Source organism: Meleagris gallopavo, chromosome 1 (assembly GCF_000146605.3).
Source record: "Meleagris gallopavo isolate NT-WF06-2002-E0010 breed Aviagen turkey brand Nicholas breeding stock chromosome 1, Turkey_5.1, whole genome shotgun sequence".
NCBI classification, from domain to species: Eukaryota; Metazoa; Chordata; class Aves; order Galliformes; family Phasianidae; genus Meleagris; species Meleagris gallopavo.
The window spans coordinates 134,435,288-134,458,020 of record NC_015011.2 but is presented as its reverse complement, the minus strand read 5'-3'; the positions used below and the strand labels follow the sequence as shown (position 1 = coordinate 134,458,020).

Below are 22,733 nucleotides of genomic sequence, written 5' to 3'. Positions count from 1 at the left end.
AATCTGAGATGTTGTTATTATTGTTCTTGAATAATATATATGATCATTTTTTCATTGCTTCATCCTGGATTTAAAAATCATGTCAAGGCTAACATATTTGAATTCTTTTTCTTTACAATTCTTTCTTGGTACACAGTTTAAGCAAAATACACAGTGACAGGAAAAATATAATCATACAACACTCTATGGCTTATGGATGATTTCCATTTATAGAAATTAAATTTAGACTTCATATTTGAAATCTGTTGCTATTACCACCAAATGTCACAGATCTGTTGATACACATAAAGCCTCATATGCAGCAAGCAAACGCAGATCAATTTGCTTACCAGATTTTGAGTGATTTATAATCCTTGTTAAACTAAATAAATATATTTTAATGTACCTAATACATCAAGGGACCTGAATTCATTGCAATTACAAGAAAATAATGAGTGTAGGATGGGAATTAAAAATGAAAAATCAATAGTCATGCACACTCTGTCTCTGGAATGTCTCACTGAGGATGAAGCAGAGATCAAGCCATTCATAACAATCTACAAAATCTACTTAATTTAGTACTGATGCCCGCATACTGACATGATAAATTCCCTGTAAGCAGCTAATTTACCTCATAAGTGAAAAACAAGAAAGCTAAGGGTCCTAGCAAAGAAAAAGAAACTTCAAAAACATTTCTTAAGTAGCTCTGTGCAGCTGACAGTGCGGACACAGACTCATGGTTGCCCCTATGCTGCCCAACACACAGCATATCTTTGCAACTGCCCCAGCATAGTCTAAGCTCAAACCAAGCACTCTGCATTCCTTGCCTATACAGTGCCTGAACTGAATGGCTTGATATGGAGCTCAGGCAGCAAGTCTTCCAGCACCTCTCAAGGTTTTCATCTTCACAACTGCATTTTTAGCAAGCTGTGAATCCAAGCAACCATTGTATACAGAATAGTTGTCTCTTCCTGCAAGTCTGGAAGTAACACAAGCCATCAATGTCACATTGCACATCAGGAACCACATTTTAACTACTGTGCATGCTACCACTCACAAAACATTAGCAAGGTGGCTCTTATACAAATAAGACACAGATAACAAAAATAGTGGTATCGTAGAAGAAATTCAAAAATCTTTGCTACTTATTTAAACTAAGATGCTCCCAACATAAGAAAGGGCATTTATGTCAGTTAATTACAGAGGTCTGGCTTGTTAACTAATTATACGAATGCACTGAAAAAAACCCCACACCATAACATTTTAAAGACAGAATGCTTACCATGGTGGAATAAATGGGAAGTTCTTTAAATGGGTTAACAAGCAGCAATTTATCACCAATGTAGGTCTGAAGAAAAAAAAACAAAGGAAGTGAGACATATCACATAATTGCTTTATTAAGAAATAAATTAATTCCTAAGGAGTCTAATGTTTTTCTTCCAGAAAAGACTTTTCACAAAGCATCTTAAGTCTAGCTATCAATACGTTAAATATAATTTGAGAATTCGGTGCTTATAAATTCTTGTTAAATTGAGATCTAAATTGACAATTCAGATAGCATTAATTACTCTTTTTGTAATAAAACAGAATTCTTTATAATGGAAAATTATGCACAGAAAAAATGCACTGCATAAATTACTGTTATGTTATTTGAAAGTTACTTTGCAACCCGCTATTTGTTAAATTACAAAAATGTGACACAGCTAACACATAAACAAGTTCCTCAAGCAAATTCATGGGTTCAACATCAGAATTCAGAAATGCTATATTCATTATACAGAACTGATACATTAAAATAGGTTTCTTGTGGGATAAGACAACAATGGATACATATATTACAAGTTACATATGCGCATGAATATGCGCAAGTATATGAAAAAAGAGATAGCTATATTAAAAGTAAAAAGCAAATCATCCACTGATTGCAAAGGTTCTCAGATTTCATTATTTCATGTTTAAAAACTCATATTTGAAAGATGTATTTAAGCAGAAAGTTGTAGGTCACCTTTGCTGCTATACTTCTCACTCCACTTAAGTAGCTGTTGCTGTGTCACACTCTTACAATGCAAAAAAATTCAGATCTATGTCTCCAAAGAAGTGTGACAGTAAATTATTATATGAACAGTCACCATTGTGTTGCCTTTTACCAAATGAAATATTTTTATTTTGGGAAAAGGAATATATTGCCCTCTGTAGAAAATATACTTTTTTTCCTTCTGAAATGAAGTAATTTATTTCTTTTTTCTCCTCAAGCTTAACTTCAGAGCTAGGTTTTCCTGTGGAGTGGAATTTTATTGCACACCTTTAAACATGAAATAAGAAGTCTTTGATGTTAAGGAGGATTTCCATGTTTCACATTAACATGCCACTCAACTGCTCAATACATCAGAAATAAGTTATGAGTAAGATAAGAAGAGAGATAGCAAAATTTTCAAGTGGACTTTTTCTACAGAAGTACAACTACATGCCGCCAATATTTATTATAGCATTGACTAGGAAATTCACATTACAATTTTTTGCTTGGTATCTAGATGATTTAGGATATAGAGGATGAGTTATTTAACACAGGAAGAGATTATGAGTAATTAAAACTTCCATGATTATGGCTTTTTTTTTTTCTAAATTCCCAGCAATCATATGCTCTTTTACATTTAAGTTAGCATAACGTTATAAGATGGAAAGATCTTCCAGCCGTTTAAGAGGGAAAGATTGCACATGCCTATCTATTTTTTTCAGTACGGATGTTCAGTGAAATAAGCACGTTGGTTTTATCTGAGCCTATTTAAAGTATTATTCCATTTTTTATTTCTGGTTTTCCTGTATAAACTCTAGAAATTGCAGGGCTTACACACACATATGTCCTCATCCATTCAAGTCAGGTCACTGTCCAATAGTTGTAAAAGTAATCCTATAAGTTTTATCTTATTTTCTTCTGCTAAAGGCTTACTATTGATAAGTTAATAGTAACTCACATATATTTGATTATTATTGAAACGCTTCTGAATCTCATAAAGTAGGCTGCTGTCCGTTAGCTCACTCAGAGAAGCCAAGTCATCATTTGGAGCTGGAGGCATAAGCTTGATCTAGAAGACACAAGTTACACAGAGAAATAAGGCAAATTCACAGCCAATCATTTTGTACTCTAATGTTCTAATATAAAGCATAAGCTTAGATCACTAGAATTTATGTACACTGCTATAGACAGTTGTATGTCACTGCTCCCGTACAATTAAATGATCTTAAGCAAGAGAAGTACATTAAAAACAATTAGGATTGATAAGGTGTATAACTCTATGAGTTTGAACATAGACCCCTACTTGAATATCACTGATTCTCCCTAAACACAAAGAGATTTCCAGCTCAAGAGCAGTTCATTGAACATTTATGGCAGATCAACACTATAGAAGTGTGTACGTGTAAGTTATTTACTGCCTAATATTTAGCAAATCTTTCATATTACTCTACATCATAAAGGATTTAAAATTCTATTAGAATTCAGTAGAATAGAAGGAAGTTAATAAAAAGTGGAAATCGTATCATAAGGGAGATCAAAACAGATTCAGAAACAGCTACGGTAGCCAAAACTGGTGAATTAAATAAGCCTCATACTTCCGAGATGACAAATATAAGCCCTGCAAAGTAAAGTAAAAAATAAGAAAGCAATAAATATCAACCAACAGAATTGGAGACAGAAGAAAAAAAAGTCAGTGATGTGGGGAAATTTGATTAAAGCCAAAATAAACAGTGATACATCAAGTGGTGTGCTTAAAAATTATGATCTAAGTTTACAGTTTAGCTTATTTTTTTCTTTACGCTAAAGAAATAAATTTTTGAACATCAAGAGAATACCTAGAAACAGAAAATCCTCATGTGAATGACAAAAGAATGATGTGATTTGTTTGCTTTGAGTTTACTGAAGTACTCTGCAGTGTCTGTTTTGAGTATGGATGATGAAGATGTTCAGAAGCAGCAAGCAGACCTGGAGATTTTGGGGGGAACATGGAGTGCACTTCTAGTAAGGAGAAGACCCCAATGACTGTGGATACTGGTGTTTAATATTGACACAATCTGATCCTAAACTACTTAGTTCACATTGTTTTTATAGGCTCAAGGTATAGTCCAGAAATCTGGGTTTTCTTCCTACATTTGTCAGAGCTGACTGATTGATACTGCTGAAGAATTTCATCTTAATAAAATTAGACCAACAATCTCACTTCATCTTAGTACTTCAAGATTCTTGAAACATATATGCAAATACAAACTTAGAGCTTTGGTCCAATCAAATTATTCATCCTGACAATGGTAGTTTTGAATATTAGCATCAAAATATTCACTCAGTGGTGATTGCTTACTCTTCTCTCTTCCCAGGAAGAAACAAATGATACACACCAAATATCACTACCACACAACTGTTTGCCCATCTCTCCAACTTTTCAATCAATATTAATCTTATCTCTTATACCCTTAGATTTTCAATTAAAGATTAAGCAGCAAGATAGCTAGCACCAGCAGGAAGGGAAGAAAATTCTTGGAAGAAAATAAAATAAAATAAAATAAAATAAAAAGGTATTTATTTGAATTCTTTTTAAAATGATCCAAATAAGCTTAAGACAAAGATTACTTAGAAACAGAGAGATAAAAAATCTTCACTCTTTTAATTTTACCAAATAATTTTAGCTAGGAGTCTGGGGCTGCTTTTGTTTTGCAAAAATGTTGAGATTTCAGTACTGTCATACTTTAGAAAACAGATACCAAAACACAAACTTTATACTTGACTGGCTTCTATGCCCGATTGTAGTTTTAAGAGCCAGTATTACACCAGCTGCACAGATGAACAACAAGGCAGTAGTGCCCAATTACACACTTTAATGATGCTTTCTATTTCCTGCTTTACCCCATAAAATTGTGGAAAAAATACCTCTCATTTCATTAATCCAGAAAGCAATAAAATTATAAATATAAAAGAGAAAGTACCTCAAGGATGTAATTTCCTAGATTTAGCTGATATAATAACCGTTTTTACAAATACATTTAATATTTACTTAACCCAACATGTAAACTGCAAATAGGCCAACTAAAAATTTACCAGCCCTCATTTCCCTGGTTCAATCTTTTTCAGAAGAAATCTACACTGAAATGGTTACTTGTTACTATGACTAATCTTCATTTTTAGATCTATTTGGGAAATGACAACTTTCTTCTTACAATATTTGTACTATCAAGGCTCAGAAAGAAGAACATGAGTTTTGAGCAAGCCACATATAAGCAGGTAGATTCCACAAGTTTGTCTTTCTGTCTGCTTATTCTGTAGGTGCATTCTTCATCCCACTAAAGTGAATGTAGATTTCAGTGCTGGGGCTGATACTCTTAAATATCTTCATCAGTGACATTGACAGGGGGGTTGAGTGCACCCTCAGCAAGTTTGTTGATGACACCAAGCTAAGGGGTGCAGTCAACACAGCCCAGAGGGACAGAACGCCATCCAGAGCGGCCTAGACAGGTTTAAGCACTGGGCACAGGAGAATCACGTGAGGTTCAACAAATCCAAGTGCAAGGTCTTGTGCTTGGCACAAGGCAACCATCACTAACAGTACAAGCTGAGAGGTGAAAGGACTGAATGCCAAACCTGCCAAAAAAGACCTGGAGGGACTGATGAATGGGAAGCTGGACACAAGCCAGCAATGTGCCCTCACAGTCCAGAAAGCTACCATACCCTGCATCAAAAGAAGTGTGGCCAGCAGGTCGAGAGAGGTGATCCTGCCCCTCTACTCTATGCTTCTGAGGCCTCACCTAGAGTACTGCATCGAGATATAGAGTCCTCGGTACAGGAGAGACATAGACCTGTTGAAGTACATCCAGAGGAGAGCCACAAAAATGATCCAAGCGATGGAATACCTCTCCAAGAGCAGGCTAAGAGAGCTGGGACTGTTCAGCCTGGAGAAAAGAAGGCTCTGAAGTGACCAGATAGCCGCCTTTCAATAGCTAAGGGAGAGCTACAGGAAAGAAGGGGACAGATTTTTAAGCAAGGTCTGTGGAAATAGAACAAAGAGAAATGGTTTCAATTTAATGAGGGTAGATTTAGGTTAGATATAAGGAAAAAGTCTTCTATAGTGACGAGGGTAGTGAGGTACTGCAACAGGCTGCTCAGAGGTATGGTGGATGCTGCACCTCTGAAGACTTTCAAGATGAGCCTGGATCAGTCTATGGGAAGTCTGATCTAGCTGTGGATGTTCTTGTTCATTACAGGGGAGTTGAACTAGATCACCTTTAAGGGTCCCTTTCAACTCTAAGGATTCTATGATTCTTTTGTCACATAAAAGAAGACAGCAATTTTTGTTTGTTTTTTGTTTGGTTGGTTTTTCTGCCTTGTTTTTTTTGTTTGTTTTCTTCTTTTGTTTTTTTCCCCCTCCTATTACCATGGCAATTGGATGTAAGACTGGCTGGAAAAAAGAATTACCGTTGGCATTTTGATAATGCACATTGGAACAGAACAAAATTAACAAAAGAATAGCAAAATCCTTTTAAAATCTCTTTATAGTTTCTTGTAGGTCAGCAGATGAAAGACAGAATCCTACGTTCTCCTTCCCTTACCAACATGCTCACCAAGTTTGCAGCAACCAAATCAACACAACCCTTTAATATGCTTCCTTGAGTCTGGTCAAGACATAGAACTCCTGTGCTGTGGAGTATGTTTCACTGAATCTACCTTCTGAAGTTCTCATTTCATACAAAGATCAAATCTCTGCTAGGCTAGAAATAATTGCCTTTATTTGTAAATAAAAAAGAGGGTTGGATTAGAGCAGCAGACTGAGGTTTCTTCTGCAAAATTAACGCACTTTCTTCTCGGCCCATTCCAGCCTGCGCTCAGTCAGATAATGCACAGATAAAATTCAGGTATGCTATCAACATTCTTTGCTAGTAGGCTGTTTGGACACAGACTCATCTTTTGAGGGAGAAAAGATGGATGTACACTGACATCTCATATGGCTCTAGGTGAGAGAATAGGCTCGTGCTTCTTTTTTTTCATAATATAGGTAATAGCCAAAGATGCTGACTCTTCAGGTTAATGTTTAGAAATGTAAAGCACTCAGTTAAACTCCTGGATGTGTAAGGTAACACAAGTCTTTCACTATCAACATGTTTTTCTACAACCGTTAGGGTTTGGTGACTATATATTTTATTAGAGTCTTTGCATCAAAATTCATAGCTCAGTGAGCAAGAATATCACACAAACTGTAAACTGAGCTGAGAATGACAAATAAGAAACACTCAATACAATGAATTCACAAACAATTTGACTTCATCATAAAAATCATTTTTATCATTAGTAACCTTTTTGCAGGCACCTACAAATTCATTCTTATTATCCATTTTTTTGAGCATACAGATGACTTTTCTCTACTTTTTTATCTTGATGCATTTATCTGGTTATCTTACTCCATGATGCATACTTTACAAAATAGTCAGTGGAGTAAAACAGTCATAAATAAAGCATAAGTTCTATACAACTATGCCTTAGGAAGCTATTACTTTTGAGATTTTCCTAATGCTAACAAAGACTACTATTCACTCACTTAAATTACATTCACTTAGCAATATTCATTAACTGCTCAGATAACTATCTCTAATCGTATTTATTTTTTAATTACTTGTGACAGAAAGTAAGTAAAGCATTATAGGTTTTACATATGAAGCTGTGATATACATAACTGTCCCTTGTGTATCTACTAGGTGACACTAAAACAATAAAAAGGGCATCGGAAGTTACCATCACAAATTTCAGGAGAAATCTCAATAAGAGAAAGGAAATATTACTCCTATTTTTAAGAAATGGAGAAAGTAAGAGCCATGGATCAGGCAGGTGAGCCTCACATCTGTGTCAGGATGTATCATGAAGTAGATTCTCACAGAAGCTATGCTTAGATGTGTGTGAGACAGGATATGATACACGACAGCCAGCATGGCTTGTCCAAAGATCATGCCTGACCAACCTGGTGGCCTTCTATGACAGAGTGATAGCATGGGTGGACAAAAGAAGGGCAACTGATTTCATCTAGCTGAACTTCTGTAAGGTCTTTGACACAGTCCTGCACCACATCGTTATCTCTAAATTGGAGAAATGTGGATTTGATGGATAGAGTAGGTGGATAAAGAGTTGGTTGGAAAGTCACAATCAAAGTGTTTTGGTCAACAGCTCTACATCCATCTGGAGAGATGTCATGTGGAGGTGTACTCCCAGGGGGTCTGCCTTGAGACCAGTGTTCTCCGACATCTTTATCAATGATCCACATTGTAGGATTGAGTACACCTTCAACAAGTTTGCTGATGACACCAAGCTCAGTGGTGCAGTTGACACAAAAGGACGGGATGCCATCCAGAAGGACCTGGACAGGCTTGAAAAGTGGGTCCACCTGAACCTAATGAGGTTCAAGAAGGCCAAGAGCAAAGTGTTGCATTTGGGTCAGGAAATCCCAGATGTGTATACAAACTGCAATTAGAACTCATTGAGAGCAGCCCAGCCAAGAAGGGGTGCTGGTAGGCAAAAAGCTGAACATGAGCCAGCAGTGTGCACTTGCTGATCAAAAGGCCAATCATATCCTGGGCTGCATCAAAGGAGGGGTGGCTAATAGGGAGAGGGAGGTGATTGCCCCCCTCTACTGCGTCCATCTCAGGCCCCCTCTGGAGTACTGCATCCAGGCCTGGGGCCTCCAGCACAACAAAGACATAAAGCTGTTGGAGCAGGTTCAGAGAAGGGCCATGAAGATGGTCAAAGGGCCAGAGCACTTCTCTTTATGAAAAAAAAAGTTGGGAGAGGTGGACTTCTTTAGCTTAGAGAAGAGAAGGCTCTGGGGAGACCAGTATTTGAGGAGAACTTATAAACAGGAGAGAGACTGACTTTTTACATGATCTGATAGTGATGGGACAAGGGGGAATGGCTTTAAACTAAAGAAAGGAGATTCAGGTTACATGTTAAGCAGAAATTTTTTACACTGAGAGTGGTGAGTCACTGGCACAGACTGTCCGTAGAAGCTGTGCATTCCTCATCCCTGCAGGCATTCAAGGCCAGGTAGGATGGTGCCCTGGGCACCTGATCTGGTGGGGGTCAGCCCTGCCCATTGTAGGGAGTTGAAACTAGATAATCTTTAAGGTTCTTGCCAAGCCATTCTATGATTCTATTAATAATACTTAAACAAGAACTATAAGGCAAAGATAAAATATTTTAAAGGATCTAATTTAGAAAAAGATAAGATGTAATCTATATTTCTTTGCTGAATTAGTACAAGTAGAAAAATATCCTTACAGTTGAGAGGAGAAAATGCCAGCTAAACTAAAATTCTGGAAATTACTCATACTTCTTTCTTTGTTTGGCAACACAGACTTTGAAATTACATACGATCAAAGAACAGCTTCTACCTTGGAAAAGGCAAAAGCTAACACAATCCAAGAAAGACCTAAAATGCTGTATAAATGTAGTCATTTGATCACCATCTCATTTACTTCATGCAATAAAAGTTTTGCTTCGTGAGAAATAATATTTTGTTAAAATTCTTTTTCATTATTTTTGCAATTAAAAATACCTGAGGCTACATATAAAGCTGTTAGTTTTCTCAAAGCCAAAAAAGTTATGGCCTTGCTCTATTAAAAATGCATGTTTCAGATGTAATAAGATGAAATTTTTCTCTCTGATCCTCCAATAAAGGCCTAATCTGCATGCCATATTGCCCAAGAATGTATGATATTTCTGATACAAAGCACTGGAAATATCATGCTGATGTATTTCAATAATATATGAACATAAAATCCAAGCAGTGACTCCAGATATCCTACTGAAAAATTAAACAGAACATGATTACTTTGAACATAGTTTGTCATGCAACTGGTAAGAATAAAAGACAGTGAAATTCATTAGAATTAGTATACCCAAGAGGGAGGGGTAGTGGGAAGTTCAAAGTTTTCCTTTGGTATCACCCCTAAACAAAAATTCTAGTTTCCAAGTTCGTTCTGCTGTCATGTCTTTGAATTGACCTACTGTGGGAAGTGGCACAGAAGTACTGAGAGACAGAAGTCACGTCTTAAGGTCTGCACAGGGACTCAGAAGTGACTTTAAACATCACAGTTGAGGGGTAAGCTATCAGCATGGAAACCCTTTGTTGCCCTTTCTCAACCTGAGGATCAGCTGTTTCTCTGATCAGCTTCTGCATATGTTTCACCATAAAGCTAAAGTCTAGCCAAGAGATATTGAAAATTTGAGTAATTTTAGCAAGGTCTGCACAAAAACAGTATCAAAGAAAAGGAAGTACATATATTCTTGTCCAAACTTCTGTTGAACATACAAAAGGAAACACCAGTTTCAGCAAGACTCTGTTAAGCAACTCCCTCTCTTTCTGTACAATTGTAATAGGGTTCTTACTAAAGCAGATGGAAGCATTTCTACCATTTCTTCTTTGTTGAATTGACTGTGTTTTTGTCACAGGAGAGCACAGTCAGCAAGGCCACAATTGGTATGAAATGAAAACAAGATGTAAGCCAAGTGTAAAGCATTTTGTGGTATCTTACAGTGGGAGAGACTGAACAGGGAACTGCATGCTCCATGGCATTCCAAAACTGAGCACTTTCAGAGACGGACTCATAGGACTGACATATGAATTCACTGATTGATCTCATATGATTAACACAACATTCCTTTGAAACATATTCAAGAAGCACTGGAATACGAATGCTTCTGCCAAGGCAGGCATAGTTACTATAAACTGAACATGGTTTAAATGAAATCAGCATTCTGCTCCTTTGTTATGCTTCAAACGCACAGCAAGTGACTTTAAAAGGAAATCCTTTCTTCCAGCCCCCAGTTCTAAGTAGGTTTTTGTTGTTTTTTTTTTGCAAATGGCTAAATGCTTCTGGAATATGTGTTTCCCAAATACATACAACAAAATATAAAGCCTCCCCAAAAAATAATACTTAGGTTCTAAATATTTAAGTTTCGGACATGCCAGATTTATAAGCAATAGGTAATTGCCTCCTTTTGCATTCACCCCGTGCACTGAATGAGGCTGTAATCCTGTAAAGTGTGCCTGCATCCTAATATATTAGGACATGACAGGGAGTTAACACTGCAGCTGAAAATCTGGCAATTCCTATCTCTGAATTAGGCACTAATTTTGCAATTTAATATTCCCCAGACATTGTCTTTTTGTTTTTCAGCATCCCAATTTGTTGTTTTTTTTTCCTTTGTAAAACCAAGCTGGAGTCTGAAGCACATTTTGAGAAGCACTAAGACTTGTCCCTCCACTTCTGTCAACCAACAACAGGGCCTGAGCAGCTCGGAGCCACTGAGCCACCATTCAGGAGTTGGCAGAAGGCAGCTGGTGCCTTTGCAGAGAGAAAGCTCCTTGCAGAGCCAGCCTGCAAGGAGACAAGGCTCCAAGGCTCCACAGTGCAAATCATGTTGCCTTGTGGCAAGGGTGAAAAAAAATTACCACCTTCTTCAGCTTCACTAAATTTACAATTTCCAGGCATAAACAACAGAAATATTTCAGGAATTTGTATGCAATTACCTGTTCAAGTTTGGCTGTACTGTTCATCATGACGTTTTCAGATGCACTGTCTTGAGACTGCTGCTTACACAAACCTTTAGATGCATCCTTGAACATGGTGTCTTTCTCCAGCAAACTGTCTTGCTTGGCAATTGGTAAAGCCAGGGGATTACTACAAAGAGAATCAATAAAGCAATTAGATTCCTGTTGAAGATGTCAAATAAACAAAAGATTGACCAATGTAGGTGGCACAAACACAGAACTAAGGTACAATTCAAGGCTGAGACACCAGCGTTAGTTCAAGTACAAAAACAGAAATTGGTAATAAAATAAACTGTTTACCAGGGTGGGTCTGTTCCTAAACAGACACAGAGCAAAAGACTTTGATTTAAAATTCACCTTTATGCAGATCCATTTTGAAGCAGAACTAAGCAAACCAAACAGAATATGCATGAGCCTCTATTTGACAGCACTAGGCTGGCAAATCAATAGGCAATTTGAAAACTGAATTGAAAATGCACAATTAATGTACGTAACACTGTTTTGAAAAGTAATGTGTTAAAAATAATTCAATACAGGTATTGCCATTGCAGTTAACAAAAAAAAAACAAAAAACAAAAAAAAAAAACGTATAGCTTTTCATAATTAGACAATGCCCAAACTACATTTTACGAATAAAAGTTGTGTTGTATTTGTGGTACACTTAAAAAAAACAAACAAAGAAATAAAAAAAACAAATGAACTCCTGAAATCATTGCCAGTACATAAAATACACTTTATTCACATTTAAACGTAAACATATTTTTATATGCATGGAGATATTTTCCCTTTTTAAAACCACAAAGCAATGTCAAAACCTTGGAAGATTTGGCAGTGTTTTACATCCAGAAGAATAAGCCCAGGAGATGAGAACACCAACACTGTACAAAACAATAGTTTGGCCTCTGATAGTGCAAATGAGACAATCTCAAGGAGTATAAAGCAAGTCCTTGCCAAAATGTGTATGTAATTTATTTTAAAAGTAGACATGGAGCCAATGTGGGAATAGCGCATTCTACTATAGAATATTCTGTTATTCTGTGAAAATAAACATTTATATTTACTGCTTTGATTCACCTGATTTGGCTGTAAATCTGGTCACCAATTGTGACATAGACAAAAGATCCAAGAGCCAAATGTTTTTGCCTTTTGCCTTCCTTTTGAGCCATTATCTAACCCTTTTTATGTACAAGAGTTGCTCTGAAAGTAGTGCCTCCTATTTCATTATGCTGGCCCACAACATAGGAGGGAGATGTTGGTGGGAGGGCAGTAGAGGTTGAACCTTCCTGCCAATATTTCATTACATGTTGCTGCTGTGCGACATGGAAGCAGAGGGGCAATGTGACAGAATGGCACCTGACATGGAAGTGTATATGAAGCAAAGGGAGATCATTCAATTTTTCCATGTAAAAAAAATGGAACCCTTTGACATTCATCAACTCTTGCTGAACATTTTTGGAAACCAAACAGTGGATGTGAGCACAGTGAGGCTGTGAGTGGTGTGTTTCAGCAGTGATGATAATGACATGAAAGACAGCCACATTCTGGACAGCCATGCACAGTTGTTGCATAATGAAGAGCATCTTGATCAGCTCATGCATGCAGATTGGCAGATCACATCCAGGGAACTCTGTACACAGCTGAATATTGGCTTCAATGTGTTGGCAATTATGGTGGCAATACTGGAATATTGCAAAGTTTGTGCCAGTTGGCTCCCACAAATGTTCACACAGGAACAGAAAGAACACTATATGCAAGTTTGTCAGGACCTGTTGAACCAATGGGAAGCTGAAGGTGTCAGTTTCGTTGATTGCAACATTACCAGTGATGAGATATGGTGTCACTATTATGAGACAGAGTCAAAATGGCAGTCCATGGAATGACGATATGTGAGCTCCCCATCAAAGAAAATGGTCAAGATACAGCCCAAAGTGAGTAAACTGATGTATGCTGTCTTTTGTGATAGGAAAAGGGTGATCCTTCTTGATTTTCTGGAAACTGGACAAATCATCAATTCCTATCACTAGATCATAATGCTGACTAAGCTGAAGGCCTGAACTCCTAGAGTCAGGCCAGAGAAGGAGACAACTTTTCTTTTGCAACATGATAACACTAGGCCCCATACCAGCAGAAGACTATGGAACACATTGCCAATCTTAGCTGGACTATCCTACCATACCCACCATGTAGTCTGGATGTGGTACCTTCCGACTTCTATCAATTCAGGCCCGAACTGATGAAAGATGAAACTACGTAGATAAATTAGATAAATTGCAAAGATTCAAGATTTTTGAGTATGTGCAATTTAATATTTTTCTGTTTAATTTTTCCACTTCTATGCTAACTTTATAACATACATCAGAAATATTGTTTTTCAAATTCAGACGTAAAATTCTCACTTTACCCATAAACTCTTCAGGTGTTGCTGAAGTGACTTAAACTGTAAAATATGGCAAAATGGGCAACAAATATCTACTGTTTCCACAAATGCCTTTTTAACTTATAAGGGGAATACACCATGACTTAAACATAAGTGTTCCATGTGTTGATGAAAAGAATATCCTTTAAGAGACGTGCATCCATGCAAAGCACTTCAAATGCTGGAAATGCTGGCATATTACTCAACTTACAACAAAAAAAAGTGAAGGATTACAAGAGAGAAAAAGTAGATTAAAAATAATTTCAACTGTTCATTATGCCTTAGGTTCAAGAAGATAACTCTCAGGAAGAGTTAAGCCAAAATGATGTTACATAATAGATCAGGAGAGTTATCAAGGGTAATTGTGTTTGAAAAAAGGATGCACTGTTGGTACCAGCATATATGACTTGGAAAAGATCTTGCATGTTACATGGAGGAACAGTCACTTCAGTTTTTAGGTATACAAGCTACCATATATGCAGTTAATTTATTTGTTTGTTTAGGTAATCTAAGATGGTTTTCTATGAATCCATCCTCTGACATTTTACTGTTTCTTACAAAAAGACTTGGGTTACCTTGCACTTCCACGAGTTTAACTGAATGCTTTACATTTCTAAACATTAACCTATGAAGCTAACATCTTTGGCTATCAATTAAATCAATTACTTGGTTTTATCATCAATATTTGAATCAATATTGCAGTTTCAATCCAGGTAGAAAAAACATGCAAAAAGAATTCTATCAAAACAGTGGCATTTTCATGCATTCTTTGAACTTACAGGTTAAATTCAACAGAACTTCTCAGTTCTGTTACTGTGATCCTTCCACTGGCAAATGTAAACTGCATAATACCTGAAAAGTCAGCCTAAAAACCTTTTAAAGTAACATAACATAAACTTCTGAATGGATTAAACACTATAAAAATGTGGCAATAAACTAAGTTAAATTCCCCAAGCTGAATCTGCTGATTGAGGCCAGTAAGCAAACTCCCTATCCTTACCTCAGCCCACAAGCTTCCTTCCTTCTAATACTCCTCTTCTCCCCCCTGTCCCACTAAGAGGGAGAAGAGGGGGGAAGGTGGCTGGGGGAGTGCCAGCAGGGAGGGGCAGTCCATTCATATCCTTCCCAGTTCACCTCTCCTCAATCCAACAGACTAAAGTACTCAGAAGCTCCTCTCTAACCCAGTAGAACAAGAAGGAAAAAAGCACTCTAATACTGAAATCAGTGCTTCACAACAGATTCAGGTAGATAAGCTCAATGCTTCACTAAAAGAAACCAGGTCCACTATCAAGCATACCACAAATATAATAACTCTTTTTTTTTTTTTAACTGGGTAAAGATGCAGACCTTCAATCAGTCTTTTCATACTTTTCTTCCAGAAATCAATACATTAATTTAATGTAGAACCCATACAATCAGATTTGTTGACAGGGTACATGCTATTTGTAATTGCTTGTTTATCATTTTGCAGTCTCCTTTACAACGCTTTTCTCTACTGAGAGACGGCCACAAAGAAATACAACTACAACACAGAACTTAAATTGACTCTTGTGAAACTATCTCATCCATCTAAATATACTTCTTTATGTCAGGAGAGTTGATGGAGTATGGAAATAATATAGGCTAACGCAATTGTAACTGTGGGTTATTCCTGTGCATTTGTCTTTGCAGCTCTTGCTTAATACACAAGACCTGCACAGATTCGTCTTCAACCTAGCATGTTACATGTCTGTGGGCTTTAACAGACCACAAAGGACTCACTTTCAGCAATAGCCATTGAAAAGGTAAGAATTTGGTTGAACAGTCATCTAGACTGCCTCCCTAATGAATCAAGACTAAAAAGCACTCGTGACAATAATTCACTTTATCTTGAGAAAACAGCTATTATTATCTGAAAGAATAACCCTCTGTAAGGCTTTGTTTTTCATTGCTGAGCAAGCACACTACACAGCTGAGATAAATACTGTTTCTAAGCAAAACAGAACTCTGCAAAGAGTATGGAATGGGTAACTCATATTTTCTAGATTTTCAGTAGTGATATCTGAGTCATGTATGTGACCAGTGCAGGAGTTCTTTTGCCTTTCAAGATCTCTCCTATCTGCAGATTGCTGACTGACCAGACAGTCCTCTGATATCCACCACGCAGCTAGCAGAACTGAGAGCTACTAAGCACAAAGATCTGGCTCAAGAAATCTCTAAACCTAGGACTGCTGAAAATCTGCAACAGTACTTCAAGCTTACCATACCCTTATATATTTTCCCCCTTGCTGTTTCCAATGGACCACTCTCAAAGGCAGCGCACGGGACTAAAGAGATCTTTGGTTTGACCTATTACTGAATTCCAATGTAGGCTATGTAAGCACCACCAAATTCACCGCAGTCACATACTGGGACAAAGCTGCCAAGAAATGCAACGGCAGTTAATCTGCCCACTTTCATAAATAAATCCATCTCCATTATTTTTCCACTCTATGTTCTTTGCTTTCCCAAAACTTCCAGTGAAGTTCATCACCCATGGCAGTTCTATATAACTGTCATGTGAAGAGTAACCATTTAGAAAGTCCTCAAAAAACAGTTTTTGTATTTTGGGAATGAAAGTGTGCAGAAGGAAGATACTTAGACTGCTTCCATCATGGTCAAACCACACATTTTAAAAGTTAATGTGTTTTAGCATTAAAGAACAGTGTCCAGTACAAAATCTAGCAAAAACTTCTAGAATATAAAACATTGGAAAAGAAAAATGGATGACACATTATCCAATACATAAGAATAATGAAAAAGTGATGAAAGCCTCTAAAACCTGTAAAAAAAAATTGGTTTGCTAGACAACACATTGCAGTGTTACAGAAGTAAGCTATGTACTTTCTACTTCTGATATTAGTACTTCTATCAATAATTAAAAATACAGTTTTTCATTATGTTTGAGAATCTCAAGCCTTTGTTTTTTAACTCAAAATTCATACTTCATTTTATAACAATTGCTTACTCCTATCAGATTTCATTTGTGTTCCAAATATGTTCTGCAAGACTACAAATTATAACTGATAAAAATGAAAATAAATATATCTTCTCTGTCTGTCTGTATATAGTTTGAGAAGTTTATTTATTTTTTCCCAATATCCTGTGGTTGGTCCAAAAAAAAAAGTTACACAGTATTTTACAGCCTTATGTTACTAGAATGCTTCAACTACGCAGCAACTATATGGTAACTGTGTTGCGTATAAAGAAATTGTCCGTACCTTTTAAAACTCAAATGGATTACATGTATATGGAAAGTAGAGTTTGAGAAACTGACAACATGCTCTACCATAAAACTACCATGCACTATTTTGCATCTCTTTTACAGCTCTTTTTTACTTATGCATGGCAATCTTTTCTCAAGATTTACAAGAAAATATAAAAAGTTCAAAATTTAAAATTTAAGATATAAATTGACTCTTTGATTCAATGTATTGTGAAATTCTACTTAATTACACTTGAATTTTAAGCAGTATAAATCTAACTACAAACCTATAGCTATCTGGGGCCATATCATTTTACCTGTGATTTTTACTTTCAGGTCTTTTCCCTGCTGCATTCATAGGTATTGGTAGCTTTACTACACTATTCTCATCTTAATAAAAGGTTTGTTGGATCTATAGTGTTAAACTAATAATTCTGCTAAAGCTAATGACAGATGATTTTACTGGCAATTATAACAGTGCATTTTACTACTCATAGAATTAAGGCTGAATTTAGATTTTTAGAATTAAGGTTGACAAGAAGAAAGGGAAAGGAGTAAAGGGGAAAAAAATAGGAAAAAAGGGGGAAAAAAGGGAAAAATGGGAAAAAGGGAGAATATAAAAGATTTGGTAAATTTCCAAAATGAAACACTTGATCCATCAAATCACACAGAATTACAGAATGGCTGAGGTTGGCAGAGACCTCTATAGAGGTGATCTTGTCCAACAACCCTGTTCAATCAGGGCCACATGTAACAGGATGACCAAGGCCACGTCCAGTCAGCTTTATCTCCAATGACACAGACAGGATGCATCACTCTTAACAGAAACACTTACAGTTTATTGGAAAGCGTGGGCAGATCATGGATGATCTCTTCATAAGGCTCTTCTTGAGATAAAGTAGGAACGGATAAAGGGTCTTTCATTTTTTCCTCCCAAACAATTTCAGCCTTCAGAAGCATTTCCTCAATAAACTCAGAAGCTGCAATATCTAAGACATTGGAACATCAAGATATCAGACAAAAAGAAAAAACAGTACAGAAAAGCTCCTTTCAATTCAACTCTCCAGATCAAATTAAGATTAAGCTGGCTAGATAAGCATTTTGTTAAAATGAAAAGGATTGCTCAGATACTGATCATAAAGTAATACTTGAAATACATAATGAATTCAGTACAAAATTAAGCTGTTATGTGCAAAACCTCAAAATCCATTTGTGTAGTGAACTGAAATATTTATTTAACAACTCAAAGGACATCAGGAGAAACAACAAAACTCTTTCACCTGTGCACTTCAATGAAAATGCACTCAAATTCTTTTCAAATCTATTTCTACAAATAAGATTTATGTAGAGAAGCACTGAAATGAGACTTGATTGCAGACCAGAAATACAGTTAACTCAGTTGTATCTAATGCATACTAAATATGTTTAGCCAGCTGTATTATTAGGTGATCTCAGTTTAGTCCTTAGTATTTAATAAAAACTGTCATGTATCTAAATGCAAACAATTTTCATGAGATCAAGTTTTTTTTAAGTCCTCTAGCAGTACACCTGTAGATATTACATCATTAGAAGCATAACTTAACCTGTTTTATTATGCAAAGGAAGTTTCTCCTACTAATCTGATAGAAAGGTAATACAGTTTTCTACATTACTAGGTTCCATCCTCAATTTTATTCCAGACTTAGAAGACTTCTCTTCAGCACTCCTACCTAGCATTATTGACATTAGTTCCGCATTGTTGATTGGGTTAGTTCTGAAGTCCCCTCCAACTTACACTAGTCTATAATTTTATTTCCTTTAGTCAGTACTTCAGATCTTGTTGCTATTTGGTCAAAGAAAGTGACTTATTCTGGGGGAAGCAATAGGTATTACATTTGAAAGCTGGACAGTGAAATTGTGTTTGGTCAGCAGCAACAGGGATTCTAGTTCATAATGAATCTACCATTATCAACTGAGAAACAGAAAGGAATTCAGTAAGTCACCAAGATTACATCAAGTGTAGGTGCAGCTATCACAAGGCACTGAAGAACTTAAAAGGAAGAATCAGAAATGATGATCAAAGAATGCAACATGTGAAAGAAAATGTCATCATAGGATATGAAATTGTTGACATGACCATGACAAGCAATTCTCAGCAGTATACAGAAAACATATATATGCATGTATGTATGTAATGTATGTATACACACTATATAAAGTACATGCATACATACACATGCATGTATGTGTGCGTGTCCATATTTATGTGCGCATGTCTGTGTATAACAAGCCAGCAAGAAGGAAAGAAGTATCACAGTAACTAATATACAAATAACTTGCATAGATTTTCACCTACCTGAAGGTTTCTCATTATTGCAGTTAAGAAGATTGGGATTTGCCCAGTGTGTCAAAAGCAGCTTCACAAGGCTAGTCTAAAATGGGTAAAAACAGAAAATGAAACAGCTGAAGTAGGGCAGAAGTAGCACATTTCTCATTCAGTGAATTTGGTCCTTGCTGAAATCACTGAATAAACCAAAGGCAACAGCTTCAAAATTCCACTTTCTGCAGCTAATTTACAGATTTGTATAAATCACAACAGGCAGAGTAAAATGTAGCTCTCATTCAATTTCATTGTATCCTCAGCATAAGTCCAACCCCAGAGACTTCCTCCATCCTTGAACGTGTAAAGAAATCCTCATCAGCAAGGAAAAGAAACTAAACCTCCATCATCACCTGTCAAGATTGAAATTGTATATCTTTACATCTAGTTCACCACGTGCCATCACTGACAAACAGATATGAGTCACATCTACCCTGGAAGTAAATCTCTTCTTTGTTAGCAGTGAAAATTGGCATATTTATCTTACATTTACCAAGCCTATTTAATCTATTAGAAATGGTAGCAATTATAGTACAGTATGGTAGTGTAGAGTATTATAGAATAAAAAGGTCTAAAACATATTTTTCAAATCCTGCAAGAATGCTGCAGGCAATTGTTTTCAGCAAGCTTTCCTATCATTGCACCAAAGTCTCAGTGTACATTTATCCATGCAAGATGATCGTAATGTCTACATTGAATTGGTTGGAGAGAAAGGAATAAGAAAGAAGTAGTTTCTTTAGAAACTACACAGGAAAAGGAAAAAACACATTTTGAATGCAAAGATAGAGCTCAGCTATGTTGGAAAACTATTTGCACTTCCAGATAGATGCTAGGCAAATGGAATTTATAATGCAAATATAATCACCAGCGCTGGCCAGGGTGTGCTACGGAGGAAAGTAAGCTGTGCAGGAGAGAAAGCATGCTCTACAGCAGAATAAATGAGTTTAAAATAATAATAATAATAATAAAAAATAAACCTGAGACCTGGATTCAAAGGGAAAAGCTAGCCATTTGGCATAAAAACAGGCAGCAAAACAAACAAACAAATAAATAAAGGATTAAAAGGATGGAAATCATTGCAATATAAACAGTAAAATTCAATGCGGATTCAATATATAGCAGACAATCTACTTGGGAGGAACATGATAAGGAAGAATCAACTAAACACAAAGATAAAAACCCTCTAACCTCTCATCACAGAAAATCAAGCAAAACACTTTTGTAAATTTCTATTAAATTTTAAAAAAAAAAAAAAAGTCTTGCTCTTCTCAGTTTTCTAATGTTGGTTTCCTATTCTGTCAGTAGCAGCAGAAAATTCAGCAAACTGAGGAAGCAGGGAGGAAGCTTTATTTCCAAATCCAATTAGCCCTGCTTTCAACAAAGAACTCTCAACACATATATTTCTGTGTTTTTTCCCATGAAAAAAATGGAACATGCTTAGTCACTGAGCTAAGTAAATCGGTGACAGTTTCATAATCTCATTAACAGCCATTATGAAAAAGTGGTAGCTGTATCAAAATAATGTTTTTTCATGTACTTGCATCTTACTAACAATAAATAGTTTTTTGAGTTACCAAATGTTTGGCTTTATGCTACAAGAAGACCATTCCATGGTACAAGGTCAATGCTTCCTGCTGTTAATGAAATAACTCCAGCTGGAAATCATTGATTCAGGTCACTGCTAATTTCAGATACCTGCTTTTGGATAAGCAGAACTGTCTGGGTTAGTTTTAACTTCATCCCTTTATGTTTTAGAAAAAGTATTTTAAAATCCAACTGTCACATCTTCAGAATTGTGCTAACAACAGAAATATTTACATAACAATCACAGCAAGTTATCACTGTATGAAAGTACTTCTATTGAATTGAAGAGATAAAAATGAATTAGATATGACTAAGATAAGAAAAATTACAGACAATAAGAAAAAAAATTAGATACAGCCTTCGTTTCTTATTTTTCAGCATTGGCTTTGATGATTTATATGTGAGGGCTGAACCAAAAGTAATGCCTCCTATTTTATTACATTGGTCCATAACCCAGAGGAGGATGCTGGTGGTATGGCAGTAGAGGCTGAACCTTCTCACCAATATTCCATTACATTTTGCTGCTATGCAACAGATGGCAGTAGAGAGGCAATCTGACAAAATGGCATCTGACGTGGAAGTGCATATGAAGCAAAGATGTGTCACTGAATTCCTCCATGCAAAGATTTAAAAAATGAATAAGGGATGTTTCACTGTGCAAAGAGAAGTACAAGTAATGGAAATTATTTAAAATATCTTATTTTAAAAATGTCACTTGATTCTCCTTTTATGCCACTAATTATTCAGTGTCTTTTGACAGGATTCCAGGAGACTTCTTCCACTCTATGCTCCCCTTCTTAGAACTTAGCTCTGAGCACTCTTCTTTATAAAACTGCATGATGGGGCAGAGTAAACAGTCAGCAAGTTTGTTGTTAACACAAAATGCTACAAGCTTACGGCAGAGTGGCTGGAAGACTGCTTAGGGACCTGGGAACGGACCTGGGGGAACTGTTTGACACTTGGGTGAACATGAGCCTGCAGTGTGTCCAGGTGGCCAAGAAGAACAATGGCATCATGGCTTGTATCAGAATTAGTGCTGCCAGCAAGAGCAGGGAAGTGATCATCCCTCTGTACTCAGTACTGATAAGACTGCATTTCAAGTACTGTGTTCACTTTTGGGCCCTTCACTACAAGAAAGACATCAAGGCCCTGGAACATGCTCAGAGAAGGACAATGAAGCTCATGAGGGGTCTGGAGCACAAACTTCATGGGGAGAGGCTGAGAAGAGGAGGCTCAGGGGTGACCTTATTGCTCTCTATAACTACCTAAAGGGACGTTGTAGTGAGATGGGAGTTGGCTTCTTTTCCCACGTAACTAGCAATAGGACTAGAGGGAATGGCCTCTAGCTGTGCCAGGTGCAATTAGATTGAATGTTAGGAAATACTTCTTCTCCAAGAGAGTGGTCAGGAACTGGCTGCTCAGGGAGGTGGTAGAGTCACAGCCCGTGGACGTGTTCAAGAAACATTTAGATGTTGTAGTGAGAGATATGGTTTAATGGGAAATATTGGCAATAGGTGGATGGTTGGACTGGATGATCTTAGAGGTCTTTTCCAATCTTGGTGATGTTTCTATGATTCCATGGGAGGAGTGGAGGAT

At 36.6% G+C, this 22,733-nt stretch overlaps 1 protein-coding gene across 1 annotated transcript in view; it reads right to left on the bottom strand.

Annotated features, from left to right (window-relative positions):
• Positions 1-22,733, bottom strand: part of MYO16 (myosin XVI) — a 283,366-nt gene that overhangs the window by 161,295 nt on the left and 99,338 nt on the right. Inside the window, 5 exon segments of the mRNA XM_010728547.3 lie at positions 1,262-1,327; positions 2,952-3,062; positions 11,535-11,685; positions 18,030-18,183; positions 19,530-19,605. Coding sequence (XP_010726849.1) covers positions 1,262-1,327; positions 2,952-3,062; positions 11,535-11,685; positions 18,030-18,183; positions 19,530-19,605 — 558 coding nt within the window.